The sequence below is a fragment of the Gopherus evgoodei genome, chromosome 15 (assembly GCF_007399415.2).
Source record: "Gopherus evgoodei ecotype Sinaloan lineage chromosome 15, rGopEvg1_v1.p, whole genome shotgun sequence".
In the NCBI taxonomy this organism is placed as follows: domain Eukaryota; kingdom Metazoa; phylum Chordata; order Testudines; family Testudinidae; genus Gopherus; species Gopherus evgoodei.
The window spans coordinates 3,188,205-3,207,309 of NC_044336.1; the positions used below are offsets into that span (position 1 = coordinate 3,188,205).

At 59.0% G+C, this 19,105-nt stretch overlaps 1 protein-coding gene across 1 annotated transcript in view; it reads right to left on the reverse strand.

Moving 5' to 3' along the window:
* The window catches only part of LOC115635688 (butyrophilin subfamily 1 member A1-like), a 45,517-nt gene that overhangs the window by 17,970 nt on the left and 8,442 nt on the right, over nt 1–19,105 (reverse strand). Inside the window, 1 exon segment of the mRNA XM_030534817.1 lies at nt 16,647–16,754. Within this exon segment, the coding sequence (XP_030390677.1) occupies nt 16,647–16,754 (108 nt within the window).

Sequence of the window (19,105 nt, forward strand, 5' to 3'; positions counted from 1 at the left end):
CCAGATCGAGGCCCGCCGGCAGAGGGTCGTCCTCCCCCTGCGTGACCGGGGTCAAACCCAGGGCCTCGATTTCTGCGTAGATGGGAGGGAGATCACAGTCCACCACCCCAGGGCCCTCCCTGCCAGCACCCAAGGCGATACCCACCGCGGCGCTCTCAGAGGCGCCAAGTGGGAAGGGGGCGAGAGAGGCTCCCTCGGGGGCTTCCACGGGAAGGGACCCTGGAGGAGGGGCGGTGTTACCGTCCGGTGCTGCCACAGCATCCCCAGCCAGCTCCACACAACGGGAGTCATCAGGGGGCAAGGCGGAAGACTCGACATCGGCGCCCCCCTTCCTGCTCTTCCGGGGGGCCTCCGAATCCGAAGTATGTAAAGAAACTCGAGCCTTCCGCTTGCCCCGCTTCCCCTGCACTAAGGACCAGCCCTCCATGGCATCATCCGGGGGCAGGCTAACAGGGGTCGGCTCGGGGGGCAAGGGCAATGGCTCGGGGACTCGAGGAGGCAGTGGTGGGACAGCAGAAACCGGGGAGGATTCCCCCTGGGACGGGCCCTCTCCCACGGCCGGCGGTAGCCCCGCCACACCCTCCTCCACAGAGGTGGACCGAGAAGGAGGAGGAGGGGCAGCTTCGGGTGCCGGGCAGCTAGGGGGACCGGCGATGACAGGGCCGGCGCCTTGCCGGGGCTCGGGGGTCCCGGACACTCCTCCGTGCTGGGCCAAGGGACAGTCCCTCCGGACGTGCCCCATCGCCCGGCAGAGGTAGCACCGGGCCTCCCCCGTTGAGTAATGCACCCGGTAGTGGGCTCCCTGGTAAGGGACCAGAAAGGACCCCTCGAGCTCCTCTCCGCCACGCGCCGCCGGCAGCAGTTGAAGCTGCACTTGCCGGCGGAACGAGAGAACATGACGGAGGGCGGGGTCCTTGCAGCCCAAGGGGAGAGGGCTGATGACAGAGACGGGGCGTCCCAGGGCAGAAAGGGCGGGCAGCAGGGCGGCATTGGGCAGGAAGGGAGGGACGGAGGTCAAGATCAAGCGGACCCCCAGGTCTTCTAACGGCTCCAGGGGGACGAACACGCCCCCCACCGCCAGGCCCGTCTCTACCGCCTCCTGGGCGGCAGCCTCCGATGCCAGGAAGAAGACCACCTTCCCGTACATTTTGGAGGCCGCCACGATGGCCGTGGGCCCCACTACCCTGGCCAACGCCCGCACGTAGGTCTCCACGTGGGGCGAGGCGGGCACCAGGAGGCAACGGACGCCGTGCTTCCTGGTCAAAGTGGGAAAGGGGCCCCGGCCGCTGTAGATGTTGGCGGAAGCAGCGGGCGGAGGAGCAGCAGCAGGCGGGGGGGCCGCCGCCACCTGGGCGTACGCCCTGGGGGCCGGGGGAGGGACACCTGCAGAGCTGGTGGAGGGAACAGCGGGGAGGGACGCCGCAGCCAGTAGCGGGGCTGCGGCAGCGGGGGCAGTCTCCGCCATGGAGGGCCTGGCCTTTCTAGCGGGGCCCTTACCCTTCTTCCCACCCCGACCCTTCCCACCGGCTGGGGGGGCTCCCCCCGAATCAGAAGGGGCGAGAGACGTGGCAGCAACGGAGGTCTCCCCAGTACTCGCCGCCGCCGGTGCCCCAGCAGGGGCGGTGGTAGGTGGATCGGCAGCGGCGGTCGAGGTAGAAGCTTGGGCAGTGGACACGGGGGCAGGTGGAGGAGGGGTAGTGGGAGCATCGCGAGGGGTCTCCCCCGCCGCATCCCCCGCCATAACGAGAGCGGGGAGGGGGACAAACAGCGAGGGGAGGGGAAGGAGAGGAGGCGGCCACCCCTCCCCGCTAGGCTACAGGCAGGGGAGGAGGGCGCCAGAAGGGGAAGGCTAAAGGGGCGTAGGGAGCAAGCAAGGACTACGGGTGGGATTGGTGCAGGGCACCAACGCAGAGGGGAGTTCCGGCTCCTCCAGTTGCACTAGGGGAGCGGGGGGGCAACGGCAGAGGGGGGAGTGCAGTCAACAAGGGGAAACCAAATGGGGAAGGGCACAAGCGCCTGAGGGGGGGCGTGGGCGCATTGGGGGGAACCGATCAGGGCTGGGGGAGCACAGGGTGAGGGGAAAGGGCGAGCTGAGATTGGGGTAGAGGGAACACGGGGACAGCTACAGGGCCGGGGCAGAACTATCAGGCAGCAGAGGGAAATAGGTGGGGTGGACAAACGTGGCAGAGGGGAGGGGGTCAGTCAAGTATGAGGGGGGAGGTGGTGCACCCACAGGCACTTGTGCCAAAAAGTCAATGGTTGGCTGCTGCTGCTGCAGGCCCAAATGGTGGAAGTGGGCGTGGTGAGCCAGGCGAGCAGCTCAGACCCAGAGGCAGGAGTCCAAAGCAGAAGGAAAACAGCCAGCGGGGGTGGTGGAGGGGGCAACGATGGTGGTGGGGGCAAAAGGGGGACACGGATGGACTGGGGACAGGCTCCACGCCACACCCCCGGTGCCCCAGCAGACACAGTCCAAACCCCCACCACAAGAGCACAGTTTGAAAAAGACTCAGTCCAGAAAAGCCCCCTCCACAGTGGTCTTCATACTGTCTCCAGCAGCGGGTGGTCCTCTTCTCCTTCCTCTCCTCCTCCGGGCACCAACAGCTCCCCAGCAACAGCCACAGTAGGCCCAGCAGCTCCAGGTGGTGGTGGTCTGGCGTCCAGGCAGGAGGGACCCCGCTCAGAGGGTGGTGGTCTCAGCAACAAGAGCTGGGGTCCCTTACTCCCCTCTTCTCTGGGAAGCAGGCCAGCAGCGCCCCCCCAAGGGGCTGTAGGTGGAATAACAGCAGTAACTGAGGTGGGGGGGGGAACCACCAGCCAGCCAGCAAACAGACAGCAGAGAGAGGGGTAGGTGGTGGTGTCTAGCCCAGCCAGGGAAGCAGCAGGAGCAGGGACAGCAGCAGAAACAGCAGCAGCGAGGGCCCAGCGCCCAGCAGGAACAGCAGCAGCAGCAGCCCTCTCTCTCCTTCCTCTACAGCAGAGTGGTAGAAAGAAGAGTCAGTACTGGCCTATTGGCATCCAGTGGGGTGGGCGGGCAAAGCCCGCCCACTTCTAAAGGGCCTCCCCCTAGCCTAAGGGGAGGACCCACAGGTCTGGGACACCAAATAATTACGGGGGACAACTAATGAAAAAAACAGGATCGGGAGTGAGGTCATAGGGCTAAACGAAGGGAACCCGATGGGGACACCGAGCAGAGAACCCCGGACAACGCCCACTGCTCCTCGAAGGCGTCAAGGGAGCCAGTGGACGCCGCCCAGAGGAACTCTGCCCGGATGCGTGAGCAGACGGAGGAACGGAAATACGCCCCACAGTCGCAGGAAATCCCGTCGGCCAACCTCCTCTCCCTGGTGTTGTAAATGGCCAGTTTGGCCAGGGCCAAGAGGAGGTTGAGAAGGAGATCCCGCGACTTCGTGGGGCCACGGATGGGGAGCGTGTAGATAAAAAGGTGAGGGGAAAAGTGCAACCAAAAACGCAGGAAAATATTCAGGAGGAGCCGGAACAGGGGCTGCAACCTGGCGCACTCCAAATAAACGTGTGCCAAGGTCTCCTTCTCACCACAGAAAGGGCAGGTGCTAGGGACAGATGTGAACCGCGCCAGGTACACGCCCGTGCTCACGGCTCCGTGAAGGAGCCTCCAACTGATATCCCCGGCGGGCCTCGGGACCAGGGCAGAGTACAAGCTGGCCCACCGGGGCTCCTCACCCTCGAGAGGCGGCAGGAGGTCCCGCCATTTGGTATCGGGGCGGGATGCGAGGGTGAGGTAGTGAAGGGTATGGAGCACGAGCGAGTACAGATGTTTCCGTGGCGCGGTCTGGAACAAAACCGGCTGCAGATCATGCAGCCGGCTGGCAGTGAAAGGGTGAGGGGGCCGATTGGGTCCACGGGGCAGGGGCCCGATAAAAATGTCCACGGGGCCTGGGGTGGAGGGTGGGCGGGGCGTGCCCTCTCGCAGGACCCGGTCGAGGTAAGCCCGAGCAGCGGGCAGTAAAGCGGCCTTCACCTCCTGAAGTACGCGCTGGGGAGTACGAGGTCTGGAGAGCCCCATGCGCTGAGCGAGCGTCAGGGGATCCAGCCAGTCTCCCCGGTCGTAGTCCAGGAGGTCTCCGACCCTGGTGACTCCCGCCGAGACCAACCTCTGGCACACCGTGGGGGACTCCGCCACCTGCACACGAAGCTGGGGATTGTGTAGCAGGGGCTCCGCGAGGAGGTCGACCCCCACGGTGGCCGCCACGGACCTGGTCGTTGAAAAGAGCTTCCAGGTCCGGAGGAGGTCTTGGTAGAAGACCGGCAGCCCGGAGAGGTCTCGCGGAAGACCTCTCGGATGGAGGTAAAAGAGCTGCCGGTCGTATCGGAGCCCTCGAAAGCGGCGGAGGAAGGCGTGCGCCAATACGCTCCACGCCGGACTACCCGCACCAAACAGGAGCCGCTGCAGGGCCTGGAGGCGGAAGACATGGACCTGAGCGCGTAAGCACTTCAGGCCCTGCCCCCCCTCCTCCAGGGGCAGGTGGAGGACCCCTGCAGAGACCCAGTGCGTCCCTGGCCAAAAGAACTCCAGAATCACAGTCCGGAGGTTGGCCAGGAAACCCGGGGCCGGGACCAGGGTGTTGAGTCGGTACCAGAGCATGGACAGGACCAGTTGATTAAGCACCAGTGCCCTCCCCCGAAGGGAGAGGCACCGGAGTAGTCCTGTCCATTTCCGGAGCCGCTCCGTCACCCTGCCCTGCAAATCCTGCCAGTTCTCCGGCGGAGACGGATGCGTGGCAGAAAGGTAAACGCCGAGATAGAGCAGCGGACCCGCGCTCCACCTGATGGCCTGAAGCGCAGGTGGGAGGGAGCTCGCCTGCCACCCGTCCCCGACCACCAGGCCAGAGCTCTTGACCCAGTTGACCCGGGCAGAGGAGGCCGCCGAGTACACAGCCTGGCAAGCCTCCACCCGCGCCAAGTCGCCCGGGTCCTGGACCACGAGGAGCACATCGTCGGCGTATGCCGACAGGACCAGCCGCAGCCCCAGCTCCCGAAGCACCAACCCCGTCAACCTCTTGCGGAGGAGACAGAGGAAGGGCTCGATCGCCAGAGTGTACAGCTGGCCCGAGAGGGGGCACCCCTGCCGCACTCCCCGCCCGAAGCTGACCGGCTCGGTCAGGGTCCAGTTGAGCCTGACCAGACACTCCGCGGAAGCGTACAGCACCTGCAGAAAACCCACAAACAGGGGTCCGAAGCCGAACGCTCGCAGAGTGCCCAGGAGATACCCGTGATCCATCCGGTCGAACGCCTTCTCCTGATCCAGGGACAGGAGGGCGAACGACAGACCATCCCTACACCCCAATTCCAGAAGGTCCCGGATTAGATACAAGTTATCAAAGATGGTGCGGCCCGGGACGGTGTAGGTCTGGTCTGGATGGACCACGTCCGCCAGCACGGACCCTAGCCGCATCGAGATGGCCTTCGCAACAATTTTGTAGTCCGTGCTGAGGAGCGAGACGGGACGCCAATTCCGTAAGTCGCGGAGGTCTCCCCTCTTCGGCAATAAGGCCAGCACGGCTCGCCTGCACGAGAGAGGGAGGACCCCGCTCTGCAAAGCCTCGGCCCAGACAGTGACCAGATCTGGGCCGAGGACGTCCCAGAACACGCGGTAGAACTCCACGGTCAGCCCGTCCAAGCCCGGAGATTTATTGGTGGGCATGCGACGGAGGGCCTCCGAGAACTCGGCCAGAGTGAGAGGCAGCTCTAGCCGGTCCCGGTCGCCCGTGCTGACCGTCGGGAGCCCGTCCCAGAGCACTCTGCAAGCGTTAGGATCGGTCGGATCCGGGGAGAAAGGAGTGGCGTAGAAGGCCCTGGCCCTCTGGCACATCTCCGCCGGATCCGTGAGGGGGGTGCCGTCCTCCGCCAGGAGGCAGGTGACGTGCCTCTCGGCCCCCCTCCTTTTCTCCAGGGCGTAGAAGAAGCGGGAGCCGCGATCCATCTTCCGAAGGAGGTGGATGCGGGATCGAACAAAAGCACCCCGGGCCCGATGGTCTTCGAGAGCCCGGAGCTCCTCCCGCTTCTCCCGGCACGCTCCGCAGAGGGATGGATCCTCGGGGCTGGCGGCCAGACGCCTCTCCAGCTCCAAGACCTCCCGCTCCAACTGCCCTATCGCCGCATCCCTCCGTTGGCTGGCACCCCGAGTGTAGTCACGGCAGAAGAGCCGGGCGCGCACCTTCCCCAGATCCCACCACCGCCGCGCCGAGGAAAAGGCGCGCCTCTGCCCTCGCCAGGCCAGCCAGAACTCCCGGAAGGACGCCACAAAGCCCACATCCTCCAGCAAACTATTATTAAAGTGCCAATAGGCCGGCCCCGGCCTCTCCGCGCAGAGAGAGGCCGTCACGGTGGCAAGATGGTGATCCGAAAAGGGGGCCGGCCGAACGCTGGAGGAGTGGGCCCGTGAAAGGTGGAAACGTGACAGGTAAATACGGTCCAGCCGGGAGTGGCACGACCGATGGGCCTCCACCCGGACGAAGGTGAACGTCGAGACGTCGTCTGGGTGGTGGTCGCGCCAGACGTCCACCAGGGAGTGGCGGTCGACAATCTCCCGGAGGACATCCGCAGCTGCCGGGCACTGCTCGGTCCCCGAGCGGTCCCTTTCCTCGAGGGTGGTGTTAAAATCCCCTCCCAGGACCAGGCACTCACGAGGGTCCAGGGAGCCAAGGAAGGCGGATGCCTGCTGATAAAAACGTAGTCTCTCCGGGCCCGATGTCGGGGCGTAAACGTTGACGAGATGAACCACAAGCCCCTCCATGCGGACCCGGAGGTGCAGCAGGCGACCCGGCACAGCCTCGGCGACCCCTAGCACCTCGTGCCGTAGGTCGGGGGAGAACAGGGTCGCCACTCCAGCCGCGCAGACAGAGAAATGGCTAAAGTAGGCCCCATCCCCCCACTCCAGCTGCCAGCTAGCTTCAGCGGCCGGATCCGTATGGGTCTCCTGCAGGAAAACCACAGAGTACCCCCCCTCCCGGAGGAAGGAGAGCACCTGGCTCCTGCGGAGACCCATCCTACAGCCTCGGGTGTTCAAGGTGGCAAGGACGATCGGCGCCATGAGGAGGGCTGGGGGGGATCCTCGCTGGCAGACACGCCCACGGCTTCCGGCAGGCCGCGCAGCAATCCGTGACCAACCCCGAAGGTAAGCAAGGAGTCACGGAAGGCACGGACCCGCCGGTAGACCACGGCGGCCTGCTTCCCGGTCCTCCTACCCTCCCCCATGAGGGCCCTTGCGGCCCGGAGGACCTGATGGAAATCCCCCCACCGCTGGAGCGCAAGATGGACTTTGTTCCGGGAGCCACGGACGTCCTCAAGGAACTCCCGCAGCTCCTCCCTCAGCACATGGGGGGGTGGGGTCACTGATCGAGGACTGGCCCCCAGTGGGGCCCCCGTCACAGCCCCGTGGCCCACCAAGGCGGGCAGGCAGGGGGCAGATCCCCAACGTGGCAGCAGATGGACCGACGCCACACGACCCGCCCCGCTCTCAGAGTCAAGAAGGGGTGGTGGAAGGAGAACAGCAGCCCCCGGGGGGTCGGGACAGGAAAGAGCTAGTGAACCCGCTCCCTGGGAGGTACTGCCAGGGGCGGCACTGGCATCACAGGAAGCGGGGGGGACAAGGACAGGGCCGACAGGAGTAGGGCGGGGATCAGGGAGAGAATCCGGGAAGGAGGTAGAGGCAGGATCCGGAGCCTCCACAGGTGAGACGCCAGAAGGTGGCTCCTCCTGGCCAGGGTCAAGGATCTGGGAAGCTGGCAGGGGACCCCTAACGATGCCGGGCTCAGCCACTGTGGCACATGCGGCAGCCTCGGCATCCAGAGAGAGATGGTGGTCAATGGGGTCCCCGCTGGGGAAGGAGGGCGGGTCCTCCACACCAAAAAGGGACACCCCCTGGGAAGCGGGTCTCGGCAGCGGGGCACTGGCCGTCGCCCCGAGGGGCTCGGCAGCTGCCAACAAAGTGCCACCCACAGCCGAGTCGAGGGAAGATTCCAGGGGACCCTCAGAGGTGGGAGCAGAAACAGCGGGTAGGGGAAGGGAACCCAGGGACAGGGGGGATGTAGTGAGGTCGCCCAGATCGAGGCCCGCCGGCAGAGGGTCGTCCTCCCCCTGCGTGACCGGGGTCAAACCCAGGGCCTCGATCTCCGCGTAGATGGGAGGGAGATCACCGTCCACCACCCCAGGGCCCTCCCCGCCAGCACCCGAGGTGATACCCACCGCTGCACTCTCAGAGGCGTCAAGTGGGAAGGGGGCGAGAGAGGCCCCCTCGGGGCCTTCCACGGGAAGGGACCCCGGAGGAGGGGCGGTGTCACCTTCCGGTGCTGCCACGGCATCCCCAGCCGGCACCACAAACTGGGAGTCATCAGGGGACAAGGCGGAAGACTCGACATCGGCGCCCCCCTTCCTGCTCTTCCGGGGGGCCTCCGAATCCGAAGCATGGAAAGAAACTCGAGCCTTCCGCTTGCCCCGCTTCCCCTCCACTAAGGACCAGCCCTCCATGGCATCATCCGGGGGCTGGCTAACAGGGGTCGGCTCGGGGGGCAAGGGCAATGGCTCGGGGACTCGAGGAGGCAGTGGTGGGACAGCAGAAACCGGGGAGGATTCCCCCTGGGACGAGCCCTCTCCCACGGCCGGCGATAGCCCCGCCACACCCTCCTCCACAGAGGTGGACCGAGAAGAAGGAGGAGGGGCAGCTTCGGGTGCTAGGCAGCCAGGGGCACCGGCGATGACAGGGCCGGCGCCTTGCCGGGGCTCGGGGGTCCCGGACGCTCCTCCGTGCTGGGCCAAGGGACAGTCCCTCCGGACGTGCCCCATCGCCCGGCAGAGGTAGCACCGGGCCTCCCCCGTCGAGTAATGCACCCGGTAGTGGGCTCCCTGGTAAGGGACCAGAAAGGACCCCTCGAGCGCCTCTCCGCCACGCGCCGCCGGCGGCAGGTGAAGCTGCACTTGCCGGCGGAACGAGAGAACATGACGGAGGGCGGGGTCCTTGCAGCCCAAGGGGAGAGGGCTGATGACAGAGATGGGGCGTCCCAGGGCAGAAAGGGCGGGCAGCAGGGCGGCATTGGGCAGGAAGGGAGGGACGGAGGTCAAGATCAAGCGGACCCCCAGGTCTTCTAACGGCTCCAGGGGGACGAACACGCCCCCCACCGCCAGGCCCGTCTCTACCGCCTCCTGGGCGGCAGCCTCCGATGCCAGGAAGAAGACCACCTTCCCGTACATTTTGGAGGCCGCCACGATGGCCGTGGGCCCCACTACCCTGGCCAACGCCCGCACATAGGTCTCCACGTGGGGCGAGGCGGGCACCAGGAGGCAACGGACGCCGTGCTTCCTGGTCAAAGTGGGAAAGGGGCCCCGGCCGCTGTAGATGGTGGCAGAAGCAGCGGGCGGAGGAGCAGCGGCAGGCGGGGGGGCCGCCGCCACCTGGGCGTAAGCCCTGGGGGCCGGGGGAGGGACACCTGCAGAGCTGGTGGAGGGAACAGCGGGGAGGGACGCCGCAGCCGGTAGTGGGGCTGCGGCAACGGGGGCAGTCTCCGCCATGGAGGGCCTGGCCTTTCTAGCGGGGCCCTTACCCTTCTTCCCACCCCGACCCTTCCCACCGGCTGGGGGGGCTCCCCCCGAATCAGAAGGGGCGAGAGACGTGGCAGCAACGGAGGTCTCCCCAGTACTCGCCGCCGCCGGTGCCCCAGCAGGGGCGGTGGTAGGTGGATCGGCAGCGGCGGTCGAGGTAGAGGCTTGGGCAGTGGACACGGGGGCAGGTGGAGGAGGGGTAGTGGGAGCATCGCGAGGGGTCTCCCCCGCCGCGTCCCCCGCCATAACGAGAGCGGGGAGGGGGACAAACAGCGAGGGGAGGGGAAGGAGAGGAGGCGGCCACCCCTCCCCGCTAGGCTACAGGCAGGGGAGGAGGGCGCCAGAAGGGGAAGGCTAAAGGGGCGTAGGGAGCAAGCAAGGACTACGGGTGGGATTGGTGCAGGGCACCAACGCAGAGGGGGGTTCCGGCTCCTCCAGTTGCACTAGGGGAGCGGGGGGGCAACGGCAGAGGGGGGAGTGCAGTGAACAAGGGGAAACCAAATGGGGAAGGGCACAAGCACCTGAGAGGGGGCGTGGGCGCATGGGGGGGAACCGATCAGGGCTGGGGTAGCACAGGGTGGGGGGAAAGGGCGAGCTGAGATTGGGGTAGAGGGACCACGGGGACAGCTACAGGGCCGGGGCAGAACTATCAGGCAACAGAGGGAAATAGGTGGGGTGGACAAAAGTGGCAGAGGGGAGGGGGTCAGTCCAGTAAGAGGGGGGAGGTGGTGCACCCACAGGCACTTGTGCCAAAAAGTCAATGGTTGGCTGCTGCTGCTGCAGGCCCAAATGGTGGAAGTGGGCGTGGTGAGCCAGGCGAGCAGCTCAGTCCCAGAGGCAGGAGTCCAAAGCAGAAGGAAAACAGCCAGCGGGGGTGGTGGAGGGGGCAACGATGGTGGTGGGGGCGAAGGGGGACACGGATGGACTGGGGACAGGCTCCACGCCACACCCCCGGTGCCCCAGCGGACACAGTCCAAACCCCCACCACAAGAGCACAGTGTGAAAAAGACTCAGTCCAGAAAAGCCCCCTCCACAGTGGTCTTCATACTGTCTCCAGCAGCGGGTGGTCCTCTTCTCCTTCCTCTCCTCCTCCGGGCACCAACAGCTCCCCAGCAACAGCCACAGTAAGCCCAGCAGCTCCAGGTGGTGGTGGTCTGGCATCCAAGCAGGAGGGACCCCGCTCAGAGGGTGGTGGTCTCAGCAACAAGAGCTGGGGTCCCTTACTCCCCTCTTCTCTGGGAAGCAGGCCAGCAGCCCCCCCCAAGGGGCTGTAGGTGGAATAACAGCAGTAACTGAGGTGGGGGGGGGAACCACCAGCCAGCCAGCAAACAGACAGCAGAGAGAGGGGTAGGTGGTGGTGTCTAGCCCAGCCAGGGAAGCAGCAGGAGCAGGGACAGCAGCAGAAACAGCAGCAGCGAGGACCCAGTGCCCAGCAGGAACAGCAGCAGCAGCAGCCCTCTCTCTCCTTCCTCTACAGCAGAGTGGTAGAAAGAAGAGTCAGTACTGGCCCCAGGAGAAGCAGGCTTCTGTTCTCTGAGGGACCAGAGCAGGGGCTGCACTAGAGTAATCATGAACCTGCTAGGACCAGTTAAGGCAGACAGGCTGATTAGAACACCTGCAGCCAATCAAGGCAGGCTAATCAGGGCACCTGGATTTAAAAAGGAGCTCAGTTCAGTTTGTGGTGGGCATGTGAGGAGCTGGGAGCAAGAGCTGCTGCTGGAGGACTAAGGAGTTCAAGCGTTATAAGACACCAGGAGGAAGGTCCTGTGGTGAGGATAAAGAAAGTGTTTGGAGGAGGCCATGGGGAAGTAGCCCAGGGAGTTGTAGCTGTCATGCAGCTCTTACAGGAGGCAGTATAGACAGCTAAAATCCACAGGGTCCTGGGCTGGAACCCAGAGTAGAGGGTTCCTCCCAACTCCTGATCAGACACAGGAGGAGTTGACCTAGACTGTGGGTTCCACCAGAAGAGAAGATCACTGAGGTGAGCAAATCTGACAATAAGTGTAGAACCCACCAAAGTAGAGGAGGAACTTTGTCACACAGTGCCGGATAAACTGTCTGAAACAAGAACTAAACCAGAATTCTAAATCAGCTGTATGAGAATGATAGGAAAAAGTCCAACTAGCACAGCTGGAAAAGTAAACTGAGGGTACATCTACACTTAAACCTCTACAGCAGTGCAGCTGCACCACTGCTGCTGTGGGGCTTCAGCATAGACACTACCTATGCTGAGGGGAGAGATTCTCCCATCGTCGTAGGTAACCCACCTTCTGTTGACCTAGCACTGTCTACACCAAGGGCTACCTTGGTATATATAAACTACATCTCTGAGGGGTGTGGATTCACACTCCCGAAAAACATAGCTACACCAATATAAATTCCTAGAATAGACTCGGCTTGTGTCTCACTAATCTATGGAATGTCAGTGAGTATGTCAGTACAGTATGGCACAAAGGAGAACCCAATGGCATAACTGATGTGGACTTTCAAAAAGTTTTTGAAAAAGTTGGTCACAAAAAGTTTTTAAGGAAACTAAGGCTGCCTATGCTACCACTTATGGCTCCAAAACTTCTCACTCAGAGGTGTGACTATTCCACCCCTTGAGCGACATAAGTTACGCTGACATAAGTGTTAGAGTGCACATCACTATGTTGGTGGGAGAAACTCTCCTGCCCGCATAGCTACCACCGCCCACGGGAGGTGAATCATTATGCCGACGGGAGAACTCATTCCTGTCGCATAGAATGGCTACACTAGAGATCTTGGAGTGGCACGGCGGCATTGATACAGCTGTAGTGTTAGAAGCTCTTTAGTGCATACAAAGCCTAAGTCATCATGGGGCGAGACGTGAAGTATTGTCCTGGAACAGAACCCGCTAAATGACAGAAAACAAAGAGCAGGAATAAATGGTTAATTTTCATATGGAAAAATGTTCGCAGTGGGGTGCCTCAAAGTCGGGTATTAGGACTGGTGTTTAGTTTATTTCAGTGGTTCTCAAACTGTGGGTCAAGACCCCAAAGTGGGTTGTGACCCTATTTTAATGGGGTCGCCGGGGGTGGCTTAAAGTTGCTGGGGCCTGGGCCCGAAGCCCGAGTCCCTCCACCCAGGGCTGAAGCTGAAGCCTGAGGGCTTCAGCCCTGGGCACTGAGTATCAGATTACAGGTCCCCTGTCTGGGATGGAAGCCCTTAGCATTCAGCTTTGGCCCTGCCCCCCCAACCACCACCCAGGGGGCGGGGCTCAGGCTTCAGTCCCCCCTCCTGGGGTCTGGTAGTAATTTTTGTTGTCAGAAGGGAGTCGTGGTGAAATGAAGTTTGAGATCCCCTAATCTAGTTATCAGTGACTTAGGACAAAGGATAAGCCCTAAAGTGGCAAAATTTGCAGATAACACACAATGATTTAGGTTACCAAAAAAGTCTGAGCTATTTCAGAGGGACCAAGCTTGGATAACACAATGGCTGATGAAATTCAGTGTTGATCAATGTAAGGTAATGCACATTATAAGGATAATTAGACCGATGTATGGTTATTGGCTTTAAAATACTCAGGAAAAAGACCTGGGCTTCACTGTGGACACCTCTGTGAGGAGCTCTGCTCAATGTGACCTAAACTCTCAGGGTGAGATTCTGCGCTCAGAAGCCGTAGCCCAGGGCACAGGGGGCTAAGGCAGCTTTAAGCCCACATTGCATCCCCCTGACCCTGGGTGCTCTGGATGCAAAAGCAGCCACCGCTGTAGCTCAGGGCTTGTCTGCAGGGCAAAGTAACACCAGTATAAAATAAGTTGGGCATTTTAAACCACTCATGTTATACCAGCATAATGCTCCATATGAAATACACTTATTCCATAATAAGAGTGAGTTTTTCTGGCTTAGCTTGTGCCTTTAGTGACAGCAGCCTTTCCCTGGGCACATATGGGCAGCAGCATGGCCCAGAATCTCTCCAGCACTGTGCACTGTGGCCCCGCCCCAACACCCCTCTCTCGTTCCCAGTCCCATCTTCCCTACACTCCTACAATAGGGCTTGTAAGTGGGTCCTCAGAGGGTAGTCCGCAGCTGTTCTCTGCAGTGCCTGCACTGGAGGAATCCTCCCCCAGCTGGATCCAAGCCTTTTGGAGCCCAGTTACGCTGTTTTGGTCCTTTTACTGACCATAAAGGGATTGAAGGATGGGTGAAAATCTCACACTCCATTTATTAAAAGGTGTCCAGCCTTTCTGGGTATGAAGGTAGCATTGAGCAAGTGACCTGGGTGTAAGCAAGCAAGCAAGCAAGCTGGGTGCACCAGCCCAATGAGATCAGCCTGAGTCTGCAGGCAGCGCTGTTTGCTGCTCATACTTACCAAGTGGGGCTGGGATGCTGACATTAAAGCCTGATCAATGACAATTTAATTGTCACCATTTGCAATTATCTCACTGCTGATCATTTTAACAGAAATATCCAACTTCTGTGCTTCTCCCTCACAACTGGATGCAAGGACTGATACTGGGGAGGGGGGCAGTGGGACAATGGCAGATACTGGGGCAGAAGGCAGTGGGGCAGCTACCTGTCATCAAAGGTTGCTGGAGTGAGGAACAGTGAATTCAATTCTCTCCATCCAAATACAGTGTGACCACTTTTTTGCTAAAACAGGAAGGGAGGGAGGAGACACATTTCCCTTTCCCTCCCCTCCCCCGATACGAAATGCCTCCTGGATAGGAGAACAAACATATGCACATAAACACACAGCACATGGCAGGTCACTGAGGGTGAAATCCTGCCCCTTCCCTCTTTACATTGGCGGGGAAGGGGGAATCCCAAGTGAGAGATCCTGTTAAACACTGGACAAGTCTTATAGTCTCCAGCAATGAGCCTGGCCCATGTGGGCTGCTAGACAGAGCTGCTCAGGCCCCTTCCCCTTCCCAGTTCATCTGTGTCAGTGCGACATAGAAAGAGAAAAGGGCGAGAGGTTGGATTTCATTCCATCACATGTATGGTGAAGTTCCTATTACTGTTGAACGCAGCTCCGCTGTAGTTATGAGACAGAGGAACAAAGAGCCGGCAAATGGGTCACACAGATAGGTCTGTCTGTGGAGACCTCTGCCCTCTACGTCCCTGCTGCCTGGGACTGGACTACAGTGATGGGTGGTTCAACCTGTTCCCACAGGCTGTGGCCTCTATGGGTCATAGTAGCCGACCCTGCTGCTTGAGTCCTAGACCCACTCACATCAGATATGGCTGTTGTGGGAAGGAAGGTCTCTGTTTATCGAGTTCCCTGTCTGGTGCCCTCTGTGCCCATCCCTTGAATGGCCTCAGCTCCCGACTGGGGATGGGGGAGGGAAGAGAGTGATGGGAATGGGACTTTGACCTGGGCTGGATAAGGAACAGGATCTTGCTGGCTCCATCATAGGCCAGATCCTGATCTTGTGGGCAGTGTCCGCCCCTTGGTTCTATGGATAACAGGGAAGAGCTCCCCCTAGGGGGAATAGTGGTAGATAGTGGATGTGCCAGCAAAGAATGGGGTGGAAGTGCACTTCCAAAGCTGGATGCTAAGGTCACTATCACTGCTGAGCACAGCCTGAGCTAGAGCATCTTGTGCCAGGTGTGAGCAGCGTCTCAGAACAGCCGTGCAAATCCTGAGTGTGTTTGTGTTATTACAGCATCCTAGCCACAGCTCGCTAGTGCAGAGAATTCTCTGAAAGACCCAGGGAACGTGACAGTGACCGTTAATTGTTCTGATTGTTTAGCGCTTGGAAATGAGCCCAACATAGCTCTCTGTGAGCACATACACAAACTTTACATACAACAAAAAATTAGTGAATCCTTGTCATCTAAACATGGACTCAACCCACATAATGTATCTGTTAAAGCAGGGGTGGGGAACCTTTTTTCTATCAGGGGCCACTGACCTGCAGAAGAAAATAGTCAGGGGACACACACAGTCCCACAGGCAGGGGGCAGGGCGCAGAGGCTCGAGGCTTCCCCTAGGCTCTGGAGTGGTGCCAGAAATGAGGGGTTCAGAGTGTGGGATGGGGCTCTGGATTGGGGCAGGGAGTTCAGGTGTGGGAGGAGGTAAGGGCTCTGTCTGGAAGTGTGGGCTTGGGATGAGGGGTTTTGGGTGCAGGAGGGGGCTCCAGGCTGAGGCGAAGGGGTTTGGAGTGCAGGAGGTGGCTGAGGGCTGGGCAGGGAGTTGGGGTGTAAGCTACAGCTGGGGGTAGGGGCTCTGGGGTGGGGCCGCGAATGGGACAGGGGGTTGGTTCAGGGCACAGGCTCCAGGATGGAGTTTGGGTGTGGGAGGGGGCTCTTTATTCATTTACATAAATAAATGGACACAAATCTGACATCAGGAATTATAACATTCAAAAACCAGTAGGAGAACACTTCAACCTCCCTGGTCACTCAATAACAGACCTAAAAGTGGCAATTCTTCAACAAAAAACTTCAAAAACGGACTGCAACATGAAACTGTAGAACTGGAATTAATTTACAGACTGGACACCATCAAATTAGGCCTGAATAAAGGCTGAAAGTGGATGTGTTATATCCTTGGGGGCAGCCGGTTTAGGAAGAAATCACTTGAGGCCAGACAGCAGACAGTTAACAAAACTACCATTTATTTACAGACACAGAGCTCACCTAACTGGCCAAAGATGGCTGGGCTATCCCCTAATAATCTAACTCAGTTGCCATAGGAACAAAAACAGTGACAACAAAATACACAACAGGATGGGTCATTACAAAACCTAATTTCCCCCTACTGTTACTCACATCTTCTTGTCAACTCTTTGAAATGGGCCACTCTCATTACTACTACAAAAGTGATTTTTCCTCCCTTGGTATCCTACTGTTAATTGAATTGTCTCATTAGACTGACCTCCCACTTGGTAAGGCAACTCCCATCTTTTCATGTGCTGTGTATTTATATCTGCTCCTGTATTTTTCACTCCATGCATCTGATGAAGTGGTTCTAGCCCACAAAAGCTTACGCCCAAATAAATTTATTAGTCTTAAGATGCAACAAGGACTCCTCATTGTTGTTTTTTTTTTTAAATCTCTCTCTCTCTCTCTCTCTCTCACCAAGTTCCCGCCTCTTGTTACTTAACCTTTTGCTCTGTGCTGCCTCCAGAAGCAGTAACTGGCCAGAGGAATGAGAACAACCAGGATCACCCCCAGAGCCATCATCCAGCAACTAACTCGCGGGAAAAACAGCTCTGCAAGAGAAAGTGCCATTGACTTGGGAGCAAACACATGCAGAATGAAGGCAGGACATAGTGACAGTGGTGACTCTGTGACTAGTTAAAAGAATCACAGGGAAATATGGCTGCTTTGTGCTTTATTATTAAACCAGTGAGAGCCCAAGCTTTAGCCTGGTTACTGAACATGGTTAATAAATGGGAGGGGGCATGCTGGGGGTAGGGTGCAGCTCCGTTATGCCACTCCTATCCCTCACTGACACGTTCAGGCATTCCCTAGGTGGCTCCAAGTGATCCCAAAGCTGCAGCCAGTGAAGAGTAGCCCTTAGAATCAGAGAGTTGTGACCAGCTTCCTGACACCTCCGACTCTCCTCAGCCATATAAAAGAATCTGACCCAAAATATGTTAATGTAGGATTTTAATAAAAATAAAAATTGAGCCTGGAGATTCAGAGTAATAATTCCTCCAGAGTCCTCTTCTCTGGGCCTTGGAGCAATGGCTGACTAGAGGGTCCTTGCTAAGTGATTAGTGCAATGTATTGAAAACTGTGTAAAAATTACAAGCTGACACTTGAAATCCTGAAGGGATTCCTGGTCCTGCTTGCAGGCTAGGGGGCTCTGTAGGGAGCATACATCTGGGTCCTCTGCAGTCAGTCTGCAAAAAGCCAGCTTAAAGTAGGGTAGGTTTGGTTCTGCCTTGCTGCCTTAGGGAGCAGCCTGCTTTGTCTCTCTTTGTATTTGGCTGTGGCATGTTAGAGTTCTGGATTCTTAGAAATAAAGCAGTGTGACATTGCAGCCTTTCAGGAACAGTATTTATGTTTTGTTTCTAACTCTCCGCATGTTCTGTGAACATAACAATCAGGTAATACTGGGCATATCATAGACTAACCAGCAGTACAGCACTATGAGACCTCAGACAAATAGTGCTTTACAAATACAACATTCTTACTATTATAGTGATGAAATATTCATTCACTAGTAACCAAGTTATTTGGTAGATAATAACACATAAAATCACAATCTTTTTTCTAAAAATTAAGGTGCTCTTAGGTAAGATTTTGTTTCTGCATATCTGGGGCCTGAACTTTTATTGCTGGTGTTTTCAGATGTAATCTAAGTAACAACACTCAGATCATATTCAGTGCTCTCTTGCGCTAATCAGGAAAAATGACTTTATTACCCAGATTTTCATAAATATTTAGCACCAAAACTCTCACTGAGAGCAAAGGAGAATTCCCTCCCCCACAGAGAATCGTGATGTTCACACACACACACAGACACACACACAAAGTGAGATACAAGCATAAATACTCCTGCTGGAAGGTTGCAGTATATCATGACTTTATTTCTTAGAATCCAGAATCTGAATGCACAAGAACCCCAGAACAGAGAGGGAGGCGTCTCCCTAAGGCAGCAGGCACAACTCACCCACCTTGCTCTCCAGTGGCTTGTCTATAAGCACAATTAGTGTGCAGCAGGCTGGGGTGTAAATCCACTGTGCACTGGCCTGCTGCACATTAACTGGCTGTGTGCACCCTGCTGCACTGCACTAAAAGTTTCCTTTGCACTTTGATCTGTTCCCATTTTAAAGTGGGGTAGATCAAAGCATAGCATGGAATTTTTAGCACATGTAGCAGGGTCCAACCCAGGCCTGCACAACATACAGCCCTCAGGCTGCATGTGGCCCCTGTGGGCTCACTGTGCGACCCGGAGGGGGTGAGTAGGCAAGCGGCGGGGTGAGGCAAGCCAATGGCTGGCTGGCTGGCTGGGATGGTGAAGAGGCCAGTGGCAGACTGGGGAGTGAGGATGAGCCAGTGGCAGGGGGCAGGGGCAGCAGCAGAAGGTAAGAGGCCAGCAGTGGGCAGGCAGGTGAGCTGGTGGGGGGGAAGGAGGGTGAGGAGGCGAGCAGGCGGGCAGGGGCGGGAGGGGCAGGTGAGCTGGTGGCGGGGGAGGGGCTGAGGAGGCGAGCAGGTGGGCAGTGGCAGGGGGGCTGGTGAGCTGGCAGCAGGGGATGGGGGCTGAGGAGGCGAGCAGGTGGGCAGTGGCAGGGGGTGGGCAGGTGAGCCAGCAACTGAGGAGGCGAGTGAGCGGACAGTGATGGGGAACAGGTGAGCTGGCAGCTGGGGAGGCGAGCGGTGGGTGGGGGACTGACTAGGAGGGATGCAGCAAGCCAGCTGGGGATTAGGGGGAGAAGAGGGGTGTGATGGCGGGGCCAAGCAGGGTGGGTGTTGTGTTTTCAGGGGGCTGAGTGGCACGAGGGGGGCGTGTTTCAGCAGCGCTGGGGTGGGGTTTGGTGAGGCTGGGGGGTTTCGGCCCTTAGTTGTTTTCTTTGGAGTAATATGGCCCTCGTTGCTTTACGAGTTGTGCAGG